General features: G+C 42.4%; 1 protein-coding gene across 2 annotated transcripts; it reads right to left on the bottom strand.

Annotated features, from left to right (window-relative positions):
- Nucleotides 1-105: 105 nt before the first annotated feature.
- LOC117371164 (TBC1 domain family member 2A-like) lies at nucleotides 106-16,737 on the bottom strand. 2 transcript variants are annotated; one of them, XM_055221791.1, is made up of 16 exons: nucleotides 12,162-12,829; nucleotides 10,863-10,947; nucleotides 9,424-9,535; nucleotides 7,120-7,457; nucleotides 6,861-7,030; nucleotides 6,151-6,390; nucleotides 5,817-6,032; nucleotides 5,192-5,346; nucleotides 5,002-5,107; nucleotides 4,236-4,427; nucleotides 3,703-3,902; nucleotides 3,501-3,621; nucleotides 3,004-3,189; nucleotides 2,347-2,468; nucleotides 1,196-1,394; nucleotides 106-1,104 (listed from the first exon to the last, which is right to left on the bottom strand). In XM_055221791.1, exons 1-16 carry the CDS (start codon nucleotides 12,738-12,740, stop codon nucleotides 1,036-1,038), a joined length of 3,090 nt encoding a protein of 1,029 aa, XP_055077766.1. In that variant the 5' UTR covers nucleotides 12,741-12,829; the 3' UTR covers nucleotides 106-1,035. The 2 variants fall into 2 exon arrangements, with proteins under 2 accessions (XP_055077766.1, XP_055077765.1); XM_055221790.1 differs by adding an exon at nucleotides 16,539-16,737 and having other exon boundaries at nucleotides 696-1,394; nucleotides 12,162-14,843.
- Between the last annotated feature and the right edge of the window lie 3,364 nt (nucleotides 16,738-20,101).

Raw genomic sequence — 20,101 nt, 5'->3', positions numbered from 1 at the left:
GTTTATTCCCTTGAAGTGCAAAACTCCACCCACACTCCCACATAAGAACTCTTGGTAAATATACAAAAGGATGATACAAAACAATACATTACAACTTGACAAACCTGATGTGATGTGCAGCAGTTTCATTAGAAGGATGCATGCTGATTATGTTGGTCTGAAGGGGGACTGACTAAGCCCAGAGAGCAAAGGGGAGACTCAGAACAAAAACAAATGTGAAACGTCTAAAACATGTTAACGCACTGGATTTAGTGAATATAGCATTTTCAAAACAGTAAAAGATAACATAGTCATCTAAATGTGTTATGTGTTACTGATTCATACCCCATAGATGTGTAATGTTCCTCTTTAAATTCAGCACCACCCACCCTAATGATCTCTTGGTTTTCATAGCAACAGTTTGACTGAGTGTCCTCCTCAGTCTGACCCTCTTCTTGTCCTTAATATCAGCTCACTCTGTGGTCTGGGCCAAAAGGCTCCACAGTAGTTCAGTTTCATTTTGAGAGCCATCAGACGTTAGCACAGTAAGAAGTCTAAACAAACATTGACGCATTATTATTAAAACATGAACATCCTCCACAAGTCTCTGAGTAAAGTATGACTTTGTCCCCCCATGTCCACAGTGGTAACAGAGGCAGATGTCATCACAGCAGCAGGAAATTTTAATGTAAAATACAAAAACACTGTTGCGAAATAACTGTGTAGCTTTGGCAATGATAGCTCTGTTGGATAGTAGAAGTACCTGTAACAGTATTTAGTCTTTGTTACTTTTACTCAAGTACACACCTGAGCTCAGACATTCACTGCTGTTATCCAGCACCTCCACACTGACTTTTACTCTATTACAGGCCTTTGTGTATGACTTTTGCTCATATACTTGATTTTTCCCTGAGTACATGACTTTTACTTGAGTGCTAGACTTTTACTTGAGTACTGGACTTTTACTTGAGTTCTGCAGTTTTACTTGAGTACTGGACTTTTACTTGAGTTCTGCAGTTTTACTTGAGTACTGGAGTTTTACTTGAGTACTGACTTTTACTCAAGTACTTTGCTTATAGGACTTGACACGGTAGCGTCCTCTTCTTCGCTGTTGTTGTTGAGCACCTTTTACTTGAGTAATTTACTTTTACTCAAGTACTTTTTCTCATATACATGACACTGTAGCAAAGTCGTCCTCGCTGTTGTTGTCAAGCACTTCCTCCTCCGCTGCTCCCTCCGCTCCCTCCTCTTCTTCAGTGCTCTTGTGGATGCTACGCTGGGACAGGAAGAGATTCCGCTGGCGTTGCAGTTCACACAGCTCCCTCTGCAGGCGCTCCAGGTGCAGTGCACGTCGACTCCTCACAGCGCGGCGAGAAAACGGGTTCAGCTCGTCAAACGCTACGGCCGACAGCCTCCTGAAAAGCAAAGGGAAAGTTAGTACTGCTCCTGCTATTACTAGTACTTCTGCAAGTACTACTCCTACTATTACCACTAATGTTACTGCTGTTACCGCTGCAGCCACAGGTATTCCCTCAACTACTAACATATACTACTACTACTACTACTACTACTACTACTACTACTACTACTACTACTACTACTACTACTATTAAATACTATACCATTTATTTTCACCTATGTGCTGGGGAACACTAGTATGCATTGAGGGATTGACAGATATGCCTTGCCCTTGGAAAAGTACCCAATTTGAGTTAACTGTTATCTATCACACAGTTATATAAAGTTTGACTAAACATCTAAACTCCGCCCATAGCTACATTTCAAATACAGCTGCTAAACTGAGGGGGAGAGGGGGAGGAGGGGTGGAGTCTGGCCATACAAGGAACAGTGTGATTGATCTAACAGGTATCTACACTTTAAGATCTGCCCCTGCAGCCAGGTGTTTGTAATCAGTAACACCTAGCTGTAATCAAGGCAGTTCTGTGTGATGTCACCAAGCACTTAAAATTGCAGAGGCCACTGGAGCCTGGACACACTCATATTTAGATATTTTGGACCAAAAAGCTGCAAATGTACTCAGTTTACACAAAAATTACCAAAAAAGCATTAGAAACAAGAAATAAAATTTTTGCTACTAAACTGTGTAAGTTTAGTAGCATCTACAAAAATGACCCAAACATTATTTCCACTGATTTGATTTGATTTTAGTAAGTAGTATGCTGTGACTCAAAAATTTAAAAGAAAAGTTAGAACCCACTGTACAAGACTACCCTTACTACTACTACTACTACTATTACTACTACTACTACCAGTACTACTACTACTTCTACCACCACTACCACTACTACAACTGTCTATACCTCCTACTGTTGTCTAACCAGTCCAGTACCAGGACCTCAAACTCACCTCTGGTCTAGGACAGTTTTGGGCAGGATTCTGAAGTACTGGTGTAGTTCCAGACCCGTGGACAGCTGGAGGATCTCAGGCTCCTTCAGCTTGAACATGGCCAGGCTGAACCGAAACAGAACCTGCCAGAGAAAAAGCACTACAAGTAAGAATCAGAGTAGTATTATAGTTGAAACAGTAGTTTTAGTAGTAGTATGGGCGGGTACTTCTTTACAACCACACAATTTTGTATTGAGTTTATCACTAGGGCTTTCCTCTTGAAGCCATTTTAGGACACCGGTTACTATTTAAAGAGGGGGGTATTTTACTTCTATGGGGTATTAACTGTAACACATAACATATTTAGATCACTATGTTGTATGTTGTATTGTTTGAAAAATGCAATATTTGGCCACTTTTGTTTTTGACGCTCTAAGTTTCTCCTCTATGCTACGTCCCACTGTTTACTCACAGTGGGAAGAGGAAACACAACTTTTAGTCAAGTAAGCGTACTGGTACTCCAAGGACTACAGATGGAAATGAGCATTTTGCTAAATCTGGTGCAGCCATCTTTTTAATGTATCTGCACATTGTTCTTCAAATTAAACAAAAAAACAAAACAAAAAAACTACTCAAATAGGACTAAAAAAAGTTTTTCAAGTAAATGTATCTGCGTACCTTGTTCCCCTCATACAGGAAGGCGTCCCACAGCGGCAGGAGGATGTGGCCGGGCAGAACCTCCACAAACACCACCAGGAACCAGCTGAAGGTGAAGGAGGACACGTCCACTCCACACCGGTCCAGATGAGAGGAGAGACGTGCCAGCTTCTCACTCAGAAAGTCCTTTAACACCAGCTGGTCCACCTGGGAACAACCAGTCACAGGGGAGGGGTCAGAGGGAGGCGGGATAAGCAGAGAGGGACGGGGCAAGCAGGGAGGAGGGGGGCAAACAGAGAGATGCAGGGAAAAGAGAGGAGGTGGGAAAAGCAGAGAAGAAGCAGGGCAAGCAGAGAGGAGGCGGCACAAGCAAGAAAGAGGTGTGGCAAACAGAGAGGAGGTGGAATAAGCAACTACATTGGATATAGAGACATGTAGAGACATGTTTCCATCTCTACTTAATAGGTTCAGTATTGTAAAGTTAACGAGCATGATTGAGAGGTCCAGAGGAGGTGTACCTGTGAGCCGACCAGGCTGGGGGTGTAGTAATCTGGAGGCATAATGTTCTCCACCACAGCCTTTAGACCCCAAAACGTGTCCTCCTCAGAGCCCAGGACCAGCAGCAGCAGAGCGGCAATCCTACAACAACCACACCCAGGTCTAAACAAGGATTCAAAACAGACCCATGAGATCCTAACCAGGCCAAATATCAGGACTGACCTGTTGAGGCCCTGGCAGTAACCTATAGACGGGTTCTCCCAGCTGAAAGCCATTAAGATTCTTCGGAGCTGCTGGAGGGCAGGGCTTGAGGGAGAGCTGAAGTTGTGATTGGTGCAGAGCGTCCGGGGCAAGTCCAGATCGATCTGCCTGGACCAAGGTCCAGATCTGGACTGCGAACTGTTCTCCATCTGCTCACACACCTAAGGGAAGAAATAGCACCACCGTTACAAGTATCACTACGACTACTACTACACTACACTGCAGACATCACTATTGCTACTTTTATGAGTTACTACTACTACTTGTACTTCTTCTGCCACTGTTACTTCTCTTTTGTTTGCAACTGCGTAAATGTGCAAGGGTATTTATGTTAAGTACTTTTTAGGTGACACTTTTTCATATTGTTTAGTCTTTGTTCCATAATAAAAAAACAAAAACATCTTTTAATTAAAATGGGTCCCAGTATAGTCCTTGTTTAGCTCTGTTTAGGCCTAGTTAAGTTCTGCTTGAATGTATCCCTCCTGGTACAGTACCTGTTGGTATTGCAGTGGGTCCTGGTCCCTTTGAGTCCTAGTCCGGATAATCCAGTTCCAGACTTGGGGCCGGAGGTGGGGTGGGATTCCGGTTCGGATCAGGCTCTTTAGTTCCGGGGAATCGCTTAAGTCACCACGGCAACTGGACATGTACTGCTCCCACCGAGCCACAAGGGGGCGCTCAATGGCATCCTGTGGAGAAACAAGTCCAGATTCATTTTTAGTTTAGTTAATCTTCTTCGTTCCTGTTGGGAAATAAGGCCACAAAAGAGTTTAAATTTACTTTGGGATCAATAAAATATCTAAAGTTTTCATCTGTCTCTTTATGGGGTAGTGCTGTGCTCCCAACCCCCACCTGGAGCATCAGGTGCTTTGGTCTGATCTCAGAGCTAACCTGACTCATGTCAGACTGATATGTGTAGTACTCTGTACTAAGTTCTTCACATTCATCATTCTGGAGCAGCTTTTGATGAAAGTGGTTTGGAAAAGGAAAGACTGTCATGCCAAATATTTAAATCTGACTGGCAGAATCGTTACAATAGCGGAACAAGCAGAAAAATCTAACTTTTGTTACATCCAGTCGAGAGAGAAGCATAAACATGTTCCCTGTCCACAAATGCACAACGCACTTTCCTCTGCACATTTCTTCTCTCATAAAATAGTATTTACACTGAAGTGAAGGTCCGAGCCTTCTCAGCTTGGACGTTGAACCAGGACTCTTTGATTTAGAACTGTTTAAGATGAAGGTTTAGAGTCAAGTTTTTACCTGGTTCTGCTGAGTCCTCAGATCTGGAGAGTGGATCTTGGCCAGCAACTGAATATCTTCCACCTCAAAGTCTTGTACAAGTGGAAACCCATACTGGTCCCAGTCCCTAAGACAGGATCACAGTGAGTTTGAGCGTGAGTATAGCTGCTGAAGGATGTATTGTTCTAGTTTGTGTAGTGTGAGTTCTGACCTGTTGGCCTGGTCTGGGTTCTGGTCCTGGCTCTGTTCCTGACTCAGGGCATCCTGGAGGATCCTCCTAAGAGACTGGCTCTGGGCTCCCTCCCTCAGACTGACCTCCTGCAGCTCCCTCAGGAGCCTTAGGTGCTGCCCCCTCTGGACTGAGGCCTGGAACAAACCAAACAGTCAGACAGACACAAAACACACCAGGGTAAAGCCAGGGTAAACTTGAGTCCAATGTGTACTTTGTGGGTTTAGTCCTATTTTAATCCTGGTTTAGTCCTGATATGAACATGGTCCTGGTGCTGTTATAGGCCCAGTTTGGTCCTGTTTTAATTCTAGTTTAGTCCGGGAGTAGTTCTGGTTTTAACCTGGTTTAGTTTAGGTTTTATCAACATTTTCTCCCAGTTTAAACCTGCTGAAGTTCCAGAGTAGTCCTAATTTAATCTTGCTTGGTACTAGTGTAGTCCTGGTTTAGTCCTAGTTTAATCCTGGCATAGTTATAGTTAAGTCTTGGTTTATGTATTTTTGTATTGTTCCTGACTGGTTCTGTTTTATTTTGGGTTTAGTCCTGGTTTAGACCTGGCATAGTCCTGGTTTAGTCCTGGCTGAGTCCTTGTTTAGTCCTCAGAGCAGACCTTGTTCATGAGGACCCTTTGGCCCTCCGTGCTCGTCCTCCATAGTCCACTCAAGTGGTGGATCTCTGAGTTGAGGAAGTAGTTCTGATTCTTGAAGGCTGTTAGGTCGTCCTGGAGGTCCTGGTTCTGCTTGATCAGGGTTTGGACACTCTGGGAGTCTACGTCTGAGGACTGCTCTGTCCATCGAGATATGCACGAGGACAGCTTCTGGATCACCTGCAACAGAAAGGAGATTACTGCTACTGCTATGACTACTACTACTACTACTGCTACTGCTACCGCTACTGCTACTGCTACTGCTACTGCTACTGCTACTGCTACTGCTCTTACCCACCTGCTGTTTGACATGGTTCTTCTCACTGAGTTCTCTGACTTCCTTCTTTAGGTCCTGGATGACCTGGTCCTTCTGGTTCAGGCTGTTCTTGAGCTCCTCGAGCTGAACTTGGGTCTGTTCCAGGTGAGTAGTCAGGTCCTGGTCCTCTTCAGTCTGGTTATAGTTCTGCTGATTCAATCTACAGGACTGCTTCTCAGACTGACACTGCTGCAAAGCCTTCTGTAGAATTGCCACCAAGTCCTGACAAGACCATAGACCCAAGAAAGAATGGGATGATTTGGTTTTCTATGGTTGGGTCATGGTTTAGAGCTGGTTTAGTTGCTGTGTAGTCCTAATTGAATTCAGGTTTAGTCAAAATTTATTCCAACCTAAGGTCTGGTTTAGTCTTGATTTAGTCCAAGTTTAGTCCTGGTTTAGTTGTGTAGTCCTGGTTGAATTTGGGTTTAGTCCCAATTTATTCCAAACTGAGGTCTTGTTTAGTCCCGGTTTAGCTCTGATTTAGTGCCATCTTAGTCCTGGTTTAGTCCTGGTTTAGTACTGGTTTAGTCCTGGTTTAGTCACTGGGCAAGTCCTGGTTGAATTTGGGTTTAATCCCTATTAATTACAAGATAAAGTCTGGTTTAGTACTGGTTTAGTCCTGGTTTAGTACTGGTTTAGTTCTGGTTTAGTGCTGGTTTATTTCTGGTATCGTCCAAAACTTGGTTCAGTACCTTCTGGTCTTGTAGTTCTTGCTGCAGTCTGCTCCTCTCACTCCACGACGAAGTGTTTTTCCTGAGGAATAAGCGGCTCCTCCTCCTCGGAGTCACGTCACTTAAAGTGGGTGTGGTTTGAGGAATAGTGGGTAGGGCTTGTGAGGGTGTGGGTGTGGCCTCAGTAGGTCCTTTTAAACCACAAACCAGTACAGCTTAGACTCTAGATCCGCCCATCACATAAATAAATGAAATAATTAAACATGCAGAAGTGACTCACCTGAAGTGGATTTACTATTGGTGGATCTCAAATCTTGTTGTGTGTCCTGATTGTTTATAGTCGAGTCTTTGCACAGACTGACTGATGTATCCTTGTTTTGATTGGCTTCTTCTTCTGTTTTCTGATTGGTTAGTGCTGTTTGTGCATTCTTATTGGCTGCTGTAGAATCTCTTTTGTTGTCATTGGTCAGAGTTGCTGCCTTAGCCCCAATTGCTGGTGTCTTTCCTGGGCTTTGATTGACTGATGATGTGGTGGGCGAGGGGGCGGGTGCTTGCACATGGAATACACTCTGGGACACCTCACTTGATGAACGTTTCTTCAGACTCTGCACCGAGTTCCTGTTTGGGAGAATTGATCGTGGTTTTAGTCCTGTTTTGGACCTGGATGAGTATTATTTTAGACCTGGTTTAGTTTTGATGTAGTGATGTAACGATGTAGAGTACTCACTATAGCTTTGTGACAATACTAGGTTAGTGGACTAGAGGTAAGATATATGATGTAGGCATGTAGGGGTCTTATTGGGAGGATGCTAGGAGGTAGGAGGTGAGGATGTAGATGTAAGGTACAAACCGCTGCTCTATAATGACCAGATTTACATAGATAGACAGATAAAAACTTTATTAATCTCCAAGGGAGAAATTCAGGTGTCCAGCAGCAAACACACACTTGCACAAACACACACAATAATAAGAGTAGAAACAAAAAAAATATTACTATCAATAGTATAAAGTACTCGTCATATAGAAATTACAGTTCCTATCAGGCAGATCTGTTAAACAGCCTGATAGCTGAAGGAACAAACAACCTCAAAAAGCGCACTGTCCTGCAGCTCAGTGAGAGGAACCTGTTACTCCGTGTGCTTCTCTGTGCAGACATAGTGTCATGCAAGGGATGTCTGGAATTGTCCACGATGCCCTGCATTAAAGCCCTCATCCTCTTCTCAACCACAGCTCCCACAGAGTCCACCCTTCTCCCGATCACAGATGCACACTTCTTTATCAGTCTGTCCAAACGATTGAAATCCCTTGTGGTTATACTGCCACCCCAACAGACAACACCATAGAAGACAGCACTTGCCACAACAGACTGATAGAAGAGGAACAACATGTCAGCACACACATCAAAAGACCTAAGCTTTCTTAGGAAAAACAGCCTACTCTGTCCTTTCCTATACAGAGCCCAAGCCTGACCAGTTTGTGGTCAAGGTGCACACCCAAGTACTTATAGGTGTCGAACCTCGATCCTTTCTTCGTCAATGATCACTGGTTGGTGGGCAGGCTTCCTACCAAAGTCAATGATCATCTCCTTGGTCTTTGAGGTGTTCAACGTAAGACCACTTTCCCTGCTCCAGGAGGTGAATCTGGTGATGAGCTCCCTGTACTCACTCTCGTCTCTTCCCTTTACACATGCCACAATAGCGGTGTTGTCCGAGTACTTCTGGACATGACAAGCTGCAGATGTATAGGCAAAGTCAGCAGTGTAAAGTGTGAAGAGAAAGGGCGATAGTACAGTTCCCTGTGGTGCACCGGTGTTGCTTGTCAGTATCCCAGATACACAGTCACCCAGCCGGACATACTGTGACCTGAGAGTCAGATAGTTGTGGATCCAGCAAACAAAAACAGGATCCACTCTCATCTTCTCGAGCTTCCCCTTCAGCAGCTGAGGCTGGATTGTATCAAAGGCACTTATGACGTCAAAAAACATCAACCTCACATAGCCACCAGCCCCATCCAGAAAGGAGAGCGCCCTATGGACCATATACAGGATTCCATCGTCCACTCCCATGCTGTCCTGATAGGCAAACTGAAGGGGGTCCAGCACCCCCTCCACCTGAGGTTTGAGCCGACGGAGTAGCAGCCTCTCAAAAGTCTTCATTATAACTGATGTTAGGACATAGTGCTTTTCTAACCTTCAATAAGGACTCAAAGTACTTTAAATCAAGGAACTATTCACCAATTCACAACCATACACACACACATTCAGTGTGCGGGTGTGGGATGCTCACTGTAGCTTGATGAGAGGAGATAGGAGGAGGTAAGGGCATAAGGTGTAGGGTACACACTGTACCTCAGTGAGAGGAAGTAAGGACATAGGACAAAAGGTCTAGGGCACTCCCTATAGCTCAATGAAAAGTGATTACGTGGTATGAGTGTAGCTCAAAGAGAGAAGGTAGGAGGTAGGGACATAGGGTGTAGGGGACTCACTGTAGCTTGATGAGAGGAGGTAAGAGCGTAGGGTGTAGGGGACACATTATAGCTCCATGAGAGAAGTTAGAATGTAGTGCATAGGGTTTAGGGTACTTACTGTAGCTCGATAAAAGGGTGCTTGAGGCTGAATTGAAGACGAAGAGGCTGACTTGCAGCTTCCTCTGTGTTCACCTCCTCTTTACACTGTAGCTGAGGGAACAGCTCTGCCTCTACAGGACAGGGGGAAAACTGGAGTTGCACTGATGCTGTCACTGAACCAACAGATTTAAATGGAGGGTGTGTAGAACTAGTAGTTCAGGTTTCATAAACATGACTTATATATGTTTAAAACACTGGACATGGTGGCCAACACAAAATAAGTATACACACAACATAAACATGTCCTTTGGTGTTTAGGTTCAAGACTCTTTTCGGTCAGAAAGCTGAATGAGCCTCACATGAGTCTCTCATTTGTGTTGCCAGTTTCACTCCTGAAATCCAGTTGGTTTAAACCTAAAATGCCACTTTCTGATCTGATGGTCACTACCTAAACCCCAGCACCTGCAGCCAATCATGAATCAGTGCTAGTGCAGCCTCTGCAGCTCAGTGAGTGAAGTCTGGAGGTTCTTTCACATGAGGCCTGTCCGTATACTGACAATGTGCAGCTTGTGTCTGTCAAGTGCTGGTTGGTAACCCAGGTCCAGGTGTGATAAAAGTTCATTTTTTAAACCAGTGAGCACAGGCTGTGACACCATCCCTTTAACCAGGACCAACTCAGGTCATTAGGCCTGAACTAAACCAGATTCAGCTAGAACGATTCATCAGTTGTAAACCAGGTCAAAATTCAAGAGTCAATCAGTCAAATCAGCAACAACAAATCAGCACAGCCTGAGCCAGTTCTGAACCAAGAGTAATGTCTCAGTGCACCAGACGCCTGTGAATTTCCAGCCTTTCTTGTATTGTCAAGTTTTGGGTCAGATTCTAGGACTAATCCATGCTCAGCTGACTTCTATGTGAGCTGCATGAGGATTTCACTCAGACTATACTGAAAATCCCAACCACAGTTTTTTTGTCAATTTCATATTTCACTGTAACGAGTAGTACTTTGTTCTAACAATATGTCATTTGAACAGCATACAGTCAGTGTTGTATTATTTAATATCAATAGTACTACAAGTAGGCATCAAAACAGTAGTTGTACCTGTAGCATAGTAGTATTGGTAGTAATAATGATAGTAGTAGTTGTTGTAGTACCTGTAGCATAGTAGTAGCAGTAGTAGTGCCTGTAGTATAGTAGTATTAGTAGTTAGCATCAGAATCAGCAGCAGCTGTAGTAGTACCTGCAGTACCCTTTATACCAGTTGTAGTAGAACCTGTAGCTGTAGAAGCAACTGCAATAGTAGTACGCGTAGCATCAGTGGTAGTAACAGTAGTAGTCTTAATAGTAGGAGTAGTAACACAAGTAATAGTACTAGTAATAGTAGAAGTAGTAGTAGCAGTAGAACTTGTAGTAGTAGTAGTGGCAGTAGTATTAGTAATAGTAGTAAGTAGTAGTACCTGTAGTATCCTTAGTAGGTGTGCGGATCCATCTCTGGAGCTGGAGCTGTTGGAGCCAGTAGAACTTGAGCTGGTCGCTCTGAGCCTGGAACAACACACAAATATAGTACATGTATACAAATATCTAAGTGTGTGTGTATCAGCCTTCTCTCTGCTGTATGAGTTGTCAGAACCACACACACGTGTGTGTGTGCGTGTCTGTGTGTCTGCGCGTTTGTGTCTGTGCGTGTCTGCGTGTTTGTGTGTGTGTCTGCGTGTTTGTGTGTGTGTCTGTGCGTGTCTGTGTGTTTGTGTGTGTGTCTGTGTGTTTGTGTGTATGTGTCTGTGTGTATGGGGGTGTGTCTGTGTGTGTGTGTCTGTGTGTTTGTGTATGTGTCTGTGTGTTTGTGTGTGCGTGTCTGTGTGTGTCTGCGTGTTTGTGTGTGTGTGTCTGTCTGCGTGTTTGTGTGTGTCTGTGTGTATGTGTGTGTGTCTGTGTGGGGGTGTATGTGTCTGTGTGTTGGGGTGTGCGTGTCTGTGTGTGTCTGCGTGTGTCTGTGTGTTTGTGTGTGTCTGCGTGTTTGTGTGTTTGTGTATGTGTCTGTGTGTTTGTGTGTGCGTGTCTGTGTGTGTCTGCGTGTTTGTGTGTCTGCATGTTTGTGGGGGGGTGTTTGTGTGTGTGTCTGTGTGTGTCTGTCTGATTGTTTGTGTGTGTCTGTCTGTCTGATTGTTTGTGTGTGTGTGCGTGTTTGTGTGTGTGCGTCTGTCTGCGTGTTTGTGTGTGTGTGTCTGTGTCTGCGTGTTTGTGTGTGTGTGTGCGTGTTTGTGTGTGTGCGTCTGTCTGCGTGTTTGTGTGTGTGTGTCTGTGTCTGCCTGTTGGTGTGTGTGTGTGTGTGTCTGTGTGTGTCTGCGTGTTTGTGTGTGGGGGTGTGTTTGTGTGTGTGTCTGTGTGTGTCTGCGTGTTTGTGTGTGTATCAGCCTCCTCTCTGCTGTGTGAGCTGTCAGAACCGCACTCTGGCTTTGGCTTAGAATTTAGTAGTTGTTGTACTGGACGACCGAGGAACAGCACAAGCATGACGTTTACAGATGTGATGATATTTATTATGACAGTTTAATTTTAAAAAATGAAAAAGTAAAACTGTCTAACAAACGCCTCATGTTCCACCAGAGCAGCTGGAGGAAGTGTCTGTGACTGTCACTCAAGCCAAAAAGCCAATTATATAATAAGTAGCACTTAAACCATCTATTCACAGTAGCGTTCAGTAATTGTGAGACACACAGATAATGTGACACTGTTCTCGGTGTGTCTGTGTGTGTTACCTTCAGAGTAATGGTCCTCTCAGGTGTGTGCAGGTGGAAGATCCCTGGCTCCACCCCCTCACACGTGAAGGAGGCGTGGTTCAGACACACCTGTCCCAGCGGCATAACATCCCGTGGCGTCCGGAAGTAATCCAGAGCGTTCTTCTCCTCCACAAACACAAACCAACGCTGCTTCCACGCCTTCAGAGTGCCGCCCCTTTTCAGCAGGTAACCACGGAGATGCTGGGCAAGGGACGGGGGCTGGGTGGGGGAGGAGGGCATAGTCTGCTCTGAAGTGGGTGTGGCTAGTATAAGGGAAGTCTCAGTATCAGAAGGTGTTGTTTGAAAAGAAAGAGGTGGATTTTTAAGGGTTGTGGGTAGGGTCTCAGGCAAAGTGGATGAAGATAGAGGTGCTGTAGGTGTGGTTTGGTCAAAAGTGGGTGTGGTTAGAGGTGCTGTGGGTGTGGTTTGGTCAAAAGTGGGTGTGGTTAGAGATGCTGTCGGTGTGGTTTGGTCCAAAGTGGGTGTGGTTAGAGATGCTGTCGATGTTTCTTGGTCCAAAGTGGGTGTGGTTATAGCTGAAGGGGTGGGGTTTGTCATATCTGGAGTAGGCGGGATTTCTTTTTGACTGACAGAAGCACAGTCGGAGTACTGTTTTTCAGTTTTTGTCTCAGACAGAGTTTCTGGAGATTCCAAAGATTCGTCAATTTTTTCTGGATGAGATATCAGCTGTGAAGTGGGCGTGGTGACTGGTGAAGTGAGCGTGGCGACTGGTGAAGTGGGTGTGGTGACTGGTGAAGTGGGCGTGGTGACTGGTGAAGTGAGCGTGGCGACTGGTGAAGTGGGTGTGGTGACTGGTGAAGTGGGCGTGGTGACTGGTGAAGTGGGTGTGGTGACTGGTGAAGTGGGCGTGGTGACTGGTGAAGTGGGCGTGGTGACTGGTGAAGTGGGTGTGGTGACTGGTGAAGTGGGTGTGGTGACTGGTGAAGTGGGCGTGGTGACTGGTGAAGTGGGCGTGGCGACTGGTGAAGTGGGTGTGGTGACTGGTGAAGTGGGTGTGGAGACTGGTGAAGTGGGCGTGGTGACTGGTGAAGTGGGCGTGGTGACTGGTGAAGTGGGTGTGGTGACTGGTGAAGTGGGTGTGGTGACTGGTGAAGTGGGCGTGGCGACTGGTGAAGTGGGTGTGGTGACTGGTGAAGTGGGCGTGGTGACTGGTGAAGTGGGTGTGGTGACTGGTGAAGTGGGCGTGGTGACTGGTGAAGTGGGTGTGGTGACTGGTGAAGTGGGTGTGGTGACTGGTGAAGTGGGTGTGGTGACTGGTGAAGTGGGCGTGGTGACTGGTGAAGTGGGCGTGGCGACTGGTGAAGTGGGTGTGGTGACTGGTGAAGTGGGTGTGGAGACTGGTGAAGTGGGCGTGGTGACTGGTGAAGTGGGCGTGGTGACTGGTGAAGTGGGTGTGGTGACTGGTGAAGTGGGTGTGGTGACTGGTGAAGTGGGCGTGGTGACTGGTGAAGTGGGCGTGGTGACTGAAGAAGAGGACGTGGTGACTGGTGAAGTGGGCGTGGTGACTGGTGAAGTGGGCGTGGTCGCTGATGAAGAGGGTGTGGCCTGAGTAGAGAGGTTTGCAGATGTTGAAGACAGATGATTGACAGCAGAAGCTGTAGATGTTTCCTCAGATTGTACAAAATGTTTTATGTCTTTTTGGACCAAATTTTCCGATATTTGTAAATCTGGCTTTTTATCAGTTTCCTCAACCTCTTGTTCAGTTTCATAAAGACATTCTGAAGTCATTTGGTCTTCTGAAGTAGGATAATAATTCACTTCTTTTAATGTGGAAGGGTCACCAGCAGCATCTAGTTTAGACTGTTTTGGATTATGCTTTTCCTTTATGTCATTTAAGGTGGAATTATAATCCTTAGAGGCGTCTAGCTCAGGTTTTATTTGATAAGTTTTACTGTTATCACATTCCCCTGCTGCAGTACAATCCAATCCACAATCATTTAAGGTGGAATGGTTGTCTTTAGCCCCTAATAGATGAGATACACCAACGCACAGCTCATTTGAACCAGTGGATAGGACACTGGATTGATCTTTTAAGGTGGAATTGTCATGTTTAGGAGCAGAAAGACTTTGTCCATTTGTAACTGTGGCTCTTGCATCCAGTCCATCATCTAAGTTGACATTCTCATTAAGTGCAGTTTCCTGTTGTGCTTTTTCAGGACTATATTCTGGCTCAGTTCTTTCTTCTAAAACAGTATCATCACAATCAACAGACACATTTTCAGATTGCGCAGAATTCAGTTTGATTTGTTTGTTTTGACCTTCCTCATCCAAACTGGAATCTGGACCAACTTGGGATCTTTGACTATCTTTTGTTTTGACTTTTACATCCAGAGTAACGTCCTGACTGTTTTGAAATGTATCTGACGGATTTGAATTGGCCATATTGTGTTAAATTGTTTCAGATTCTACATTGGTTAAGTTTGATTTAAAGATATTGCGCTGCTTCCAGTATTTTTTCCGGTGGCAGTTCAGAAGGGCCTTGGCCCAGACTTGGCTGGTCTCTTGGTTAAGCTTCTGGACTTGGAGCAGAAGTCATGCTATAGTTCCACAGGGCTTTTATTTTGAAGGAGCCAAACTCATGCTATAGTTCCACAGGCCCTTTTATTTTGAAGGAGCAAACGAGGAGGCACTTCCAAACCTCTGAAAAAAGCACATAATTTCACATGAAAAAAAAGAGTTAAGAAGTACTCAGTTTTGTTACTAAATATACAGTATATAACTTCCTGCAGGTGGCACCTATATGATCCCATAGAAACAGAAAGTTAACACGATACTTCAGAACATTCTCCATGGAGATGAATATGTATGATGTCATGCTGTGGAACATTATACTCAACATCATGCGTGAAACACGACCAAAATGACAAAACATGTTTTCATTTTGGTGTATTTTTTTCCCCAAAAAGTTACATACTGTGACTTAAAGTAAAAGTACAGATAATTACTAGTAAAAGTATCACACATTGTATATATATATATATATATATATATATATATATATATATATATATATATATATATATATATATATATATATATATATATATATATATATATATATATATATATATATATATATATATATATATATATATAGTAAAAGTACTGCAATACGCCTTTGAAAATATATTGTATTTCACACATTTCAAAAATTAAAGAGTCAATGTATTTTGATGAAAAAAATGGTGTATGTTTTGGTTGATTTTTCTTAACATTCCTGGTGGAGCCAAATGGAGCCGCCTTTGTAGACAGGACTCAGCAAGAGACATGTTCATACAAAAGAGTCTACGCCTGAGTCCTCACGGGGCTGTTTAAGGAGGTACAGTCACGAGGATTTCATAAAGTATTGATTCATACTAGTGGTGGAAGAAGTAAAAAAGTACTAGAAGTACTAAAAGTATCACATGGAAAAAACTTAAGTAAAAGTATTAAAGTACCTCTTAAAAATATAATTAAAGAGTAAAAAGAAAAAGTATTCTGTGCAGAATTTGAGCTCTAACAATGTAGTGATTTTGATAAAGATTTGTCCTGAATTTTGTTCAACAGAAACAATTGAATCACTCTCTTGTTTCTGGCTGTTGTATTTGTATATTTTTGTTTGTTCAAATTATGAACATCTTAAAAATAAACCCTCAGCCTTATCAGCAGGTCAAACAATAATAAAAAAAAATACTTTCACTTTTCAGTTCAGTTCAAAAATGTGGAGAACAAAGCACAGATATGTGCTCTCAAAAATATTGAAGTGAAAGTAAAAAGTATCCCACTGTACAGGTTACTTAAGTAAAGTACAGATACCTACAATTTGTAGTAAAGTATAGTACCTTATTACTTTTACTTTGTTATGTTCCACCCCTGGTTCAACACAAACATGAAACTTATTTACTGTGTCCTCATCTAAAGTCTTGTACTGAGTCACAGAGTACGTGACTGAATCACGCGTGTAGTCATCATGTAGTTTTTTAAGGGTAGTAGAATATTTTTCAGTAGTAGTGTACTTTATTATTCCAGTATGTATCTGGCACACCTGGCAGTAATAATCACAACTGAAAATTATGTAGCAGAACAGGTTAGACTAAAATCATAAAATTCTCTTATGGAACTACATAAGTGCTACTAACACAATATAAATATACTAACACAACTACTAACACAATATAAATATTCCTACAACAACAACTACTATTACTAATAATAATTCTACTACTAATACATGGCTACCATAGTAGTGTTAGTTCTACTGTACAACTTCTGTTACTAACTATAATAAAAGCAGGTCCACAGCAGGTCCATAGGACTGTACAGAACAGAAGCGTCTGACAGAGAGGAGAGCCTTACCTGAACCAGGTGTGTCCGTATTTACCTCGCAGTGAACATTCCTCAGCTTTAGGAAGGAAAGGAGACAATGAAACAGGACACAGGAGGCATGCCGCACAAAAACACAAGTACACAAGTACTCGCTCCTACTCTCTCCTTGTATTGTTCCTTGTGGTAGTCACTGTGGCATTAGTAAGTCTCTCTCCCTCCTTGCTTGGCTTCTCCCTCCTTACTTCCCTAATTCTTTCCCTTGAGGCGCCTTCCTGGAATTCCTGTTTAACCCTTTCACAGTAAAAGTTGATAGTTAATAGTTTTCAGAATAAACTTCATTGTTTATTCAGACAGATGATAAGATAAGGAGAAAGTCAATTATTAAGGGAACTAAACACAAGACAGTGCTGATTAGACCGAACAGTATTTTAATATTAATTTTAATATTCATCTTATTATTCTAATTTTGGTATATTAAGGAATAAGGAATAAGCAACAAGTAATTTGCATAATTAATCAACTTAATGAGTCCCATTGTGCTGATGTATAGAAAACATGTGTAAACAGCTAAAAGAAAAATGCCTGACCAACCCAGTCCACTTTATTTATACAGAGCAACCGTCTGTTTCAAAACAAACAAACTTAAACGTCATGCATCTTATACAGCTCATATGTTATGGTTTATGGTTCATATCTGTGTAATTCCTGGGCCTATCCACATGAAACAAAAACTGGCCCAAAGTTCAGTGTCTTCTTAGTCAGTTTAAATAAACAAAAGTCATATTATTATTTTTGGTATAACAGATTCAGAAAGTGGAGCCATTATTTAACAGCAAACACACTGTCAGCTGAAAGGACTTTAAGCTGTAAGATTAATATGACAAGTTTGTGGAGCTAATCCATAGACTTTATACATAAATGGACAAAGCTAACCCTCTAGCTGCGACGTTCCATATTGGAAGTGAGCATGAGCGCACTTCCGGCTCCATCGACTCCAATTCACTTTCTATTGAAAAACTGTGTCCCCTCTCTCCATAACTGCTGCTGTCAGGTTTGTCATTTTGGTCTTAAAATGTTCGCATTAACCCCCTCTACGTTATCCTGGTGTTTTTATTTCACTATTGTGGCTGTAAATCAAAATATGAACATTAATAACAGACAAATCAGGCACCTTCTTTCCCCGAGGTCACTCTTGCTAACGCTAAGAACAGATTTGATTGACAGCGTTGCTAAGCGCTCACTCCCTGCTAAACCAGTGATGCATGCTGGAATGGATCACTCATACCTTCAATGGCCTCGCTCCTGATTGGGTCTTTGGTTGCTATGATACTCGAAGTCGGAATTCCAAATATGGCTCCAAATTGGCCCCTATAACTGCTCTAGCCTCGACGAGCTTGATTTGACACGAGCTGAACGCTGTGGGGGACGTCACACTCACTTAGTCCACTTCTTTTTACAAGCTATGACCCAATCCCCAACAAATAATGAGAAGGTTCAACATTTGTGGATTGTTCTTCTTTGAAAAAACGTGAATCTGCCATAAAGAGGCTCTTGCCCTCCATCAAACTGTAGATGTGTTGACCTGGTTTATGGTTAATATCTATGTAATTATCTGTGTAATTACTGGGCGAGAAAGTGGAGCCATTACTTAACCTCAAGGACGGCTGTTGTTGTTAGTTGAAAAGATTTTAAATGTTTTTGGAGCTAAATAATGACTCATAAATAATAATATGGTCACTTGTGGCTCATGAGTTTGAATAACGGCCACTGCCCTCCATCTGACATTTTAACATTATCAAAGAATGGGAACAAAACTATTGACCTTATTCGGTCCCACCCACTTTTGTCATAAATGTGACTTAACTGCTCTTTCTTTGTGGTGGCACTTCTGGTTAAGCAGGAATCCCTTTCATTTCAATGGAGAATTTGGTAAAAGTTTTGCCAGAAAAACCTGATATAAAGTAGTGTTGATTTGTGTAAAATGTTCATTTTCATGTGACCAACAAGTCGACACCAGCGATTCTCTGAGGCTTTAAAACAGCTCTGTGTCTGTAGAGAACTGTCAACTGTCAAGATCAGCCCCATGCAAAATAATACATCCCCAGTGACGATAGCCATGTCCAGAATAAGGTGAATAGGAATATACAAAAATAATAAAAATGGAGTTCAACAGTGACCGTCGTCCTCTGACACCAGAAGTACATTTTCCATTCATTTTCCCATAGACGTATTAACAGAAGGCACAGTGGAGGCTAATCAGCTGTATGGTAACTAATATAGATAACACGGTTGTTTTAAGTCCACAAAAGCACATTTAAAACACATGATTCTGTAAAATGCTTTAATAACCCTAAGAAACAGGGTTATTGCATATCTTGCATAAAATGATAGGTCTTCATTACCATGGAGCTGATCGAAATAAAACAGTGCTTTACAAAAGTTGGTTTGATCAAGGAATTCTGCAGGTGAATCAGTTTATTAATAAGAAAGGGCAAACTGCAGATCTCTGGAGCAGAATATTCCATACTAAATGGAATTTTACAGATAATGAAAGACTCTCAATTGAATTGAAAAGGACAAAAAAAAAGGGAAAAAAAGAAAATATTATTATTATTATATTAAAGTAAAATATTTATTGGAGAGACTGATATAACCATTAAAATATGCTCCAATAAATATATTCAGGCTTCAAATCGATCCACAGCCACATCTCACTGGAACTCACTGTACAAGGAAATAAATTGGATAAGGGCATGGCTGGATGCTGTTATGCATTCACATTAACAAAACAACATGGGCAAAAAATTAAACCAAATGGTAGCTATTTTCAAAAGGAACTAAACCAATAGTTTAGGCATTAAAACATTCATTTATAACAAAGATGAGAAATTATATGATCTGGATGTCAAACACTTACAGAACCCTGCATTAAACAGTTTAAATATAATGGAATGGTTTCATGGTCACCAGCTCAGAAAAGTACATATTAAAGGTACATTTTGTGCCTTTAATTTGTTTTCTGTTTTGCTAGAAATATAATCATCGATACACCTTATTTCTGTTTACAATTTGTATGCACCAACCTCCTTTTGCACCAACTTTTTTTTTGTTTTACATTAACGCATGATATTGTATGACTGATATGAATAATAAGCCTAAACCGTATCGACACTACCATCTCGTGGGAATTTTAGGCACTACAGAGAATACGTTTACCTCAAGCCAGGTTAAATGTTCAGAATTGTTCTAAAATTGAGATTAAACCGGTGCACACCATAACCTGGACTAAACAGAATCGGAAATCCAGAATCCAGACAAGAAACCTGAGACCAGAGGATTTTAAAATTACGGACCCACGGTAAATAAAGCTTTTATAATTGTCTCTCCCCGTTTTATATATTTGATTCAAACAGGCCTGCGTGGTACTTTAATAGATCCATGACCTGAACCAATGTTTTATTTCCTTTTTTCCTTCTTTTTAAAAAAATGCACAAACAAAACAAATAAAAATAATGTCACATTTGCGAAAAAAATCTACAAAAGCGGAACGAAAACGCTCCACGTGACGTTACCACGTTCACTACGTAAAACCC

Source organism: Periophthalmus magnuspinnatus, chromosome 5 (genome assembly GCF_009829125.3).
Source record: "Periophthalmus magnuspinnatus isolate fPerMag1 chromosome 5, fPerMag1.2.pri, whole genome shotgun sequence".
NCBI lineage: Eukaryota > Metazoa > Chordata > Actinopteri > Gobiiformes > Gobiidae > Periophthalmus > Periophthalmus magnuspinnatus.
Note: the sequence above shows the minus strand (reverse complement) of the source record. Positions and strands in the feature narration are given on the sequence as shown.

Excerpts from the sequence above, each read along its gene's own strand:
- LOC117371164 (XM_055221790.1), bottom strand. The coding sequence starts at position 14,585 with ATGGCCAATTCAAATCCGTCAGATACATTTCAAAACAGTCAGGACGTT. Across the intron at positions 5,108-5,191 it reads AACCCAGACCAGGCCAACAG|GGACTGGGACCAGTATGGGT; the intron begins GTCAGAACTCAC and ends ATCCTGTCTTAG. Across the intron at positions 3,622-3,702 it reads TACTGCCAGGGCCTCAACAG|GATTGCCGCTCTGCTGCTGC; the intron begins GTCAGTCCTGAT and ends TGGTTGTTGTAG.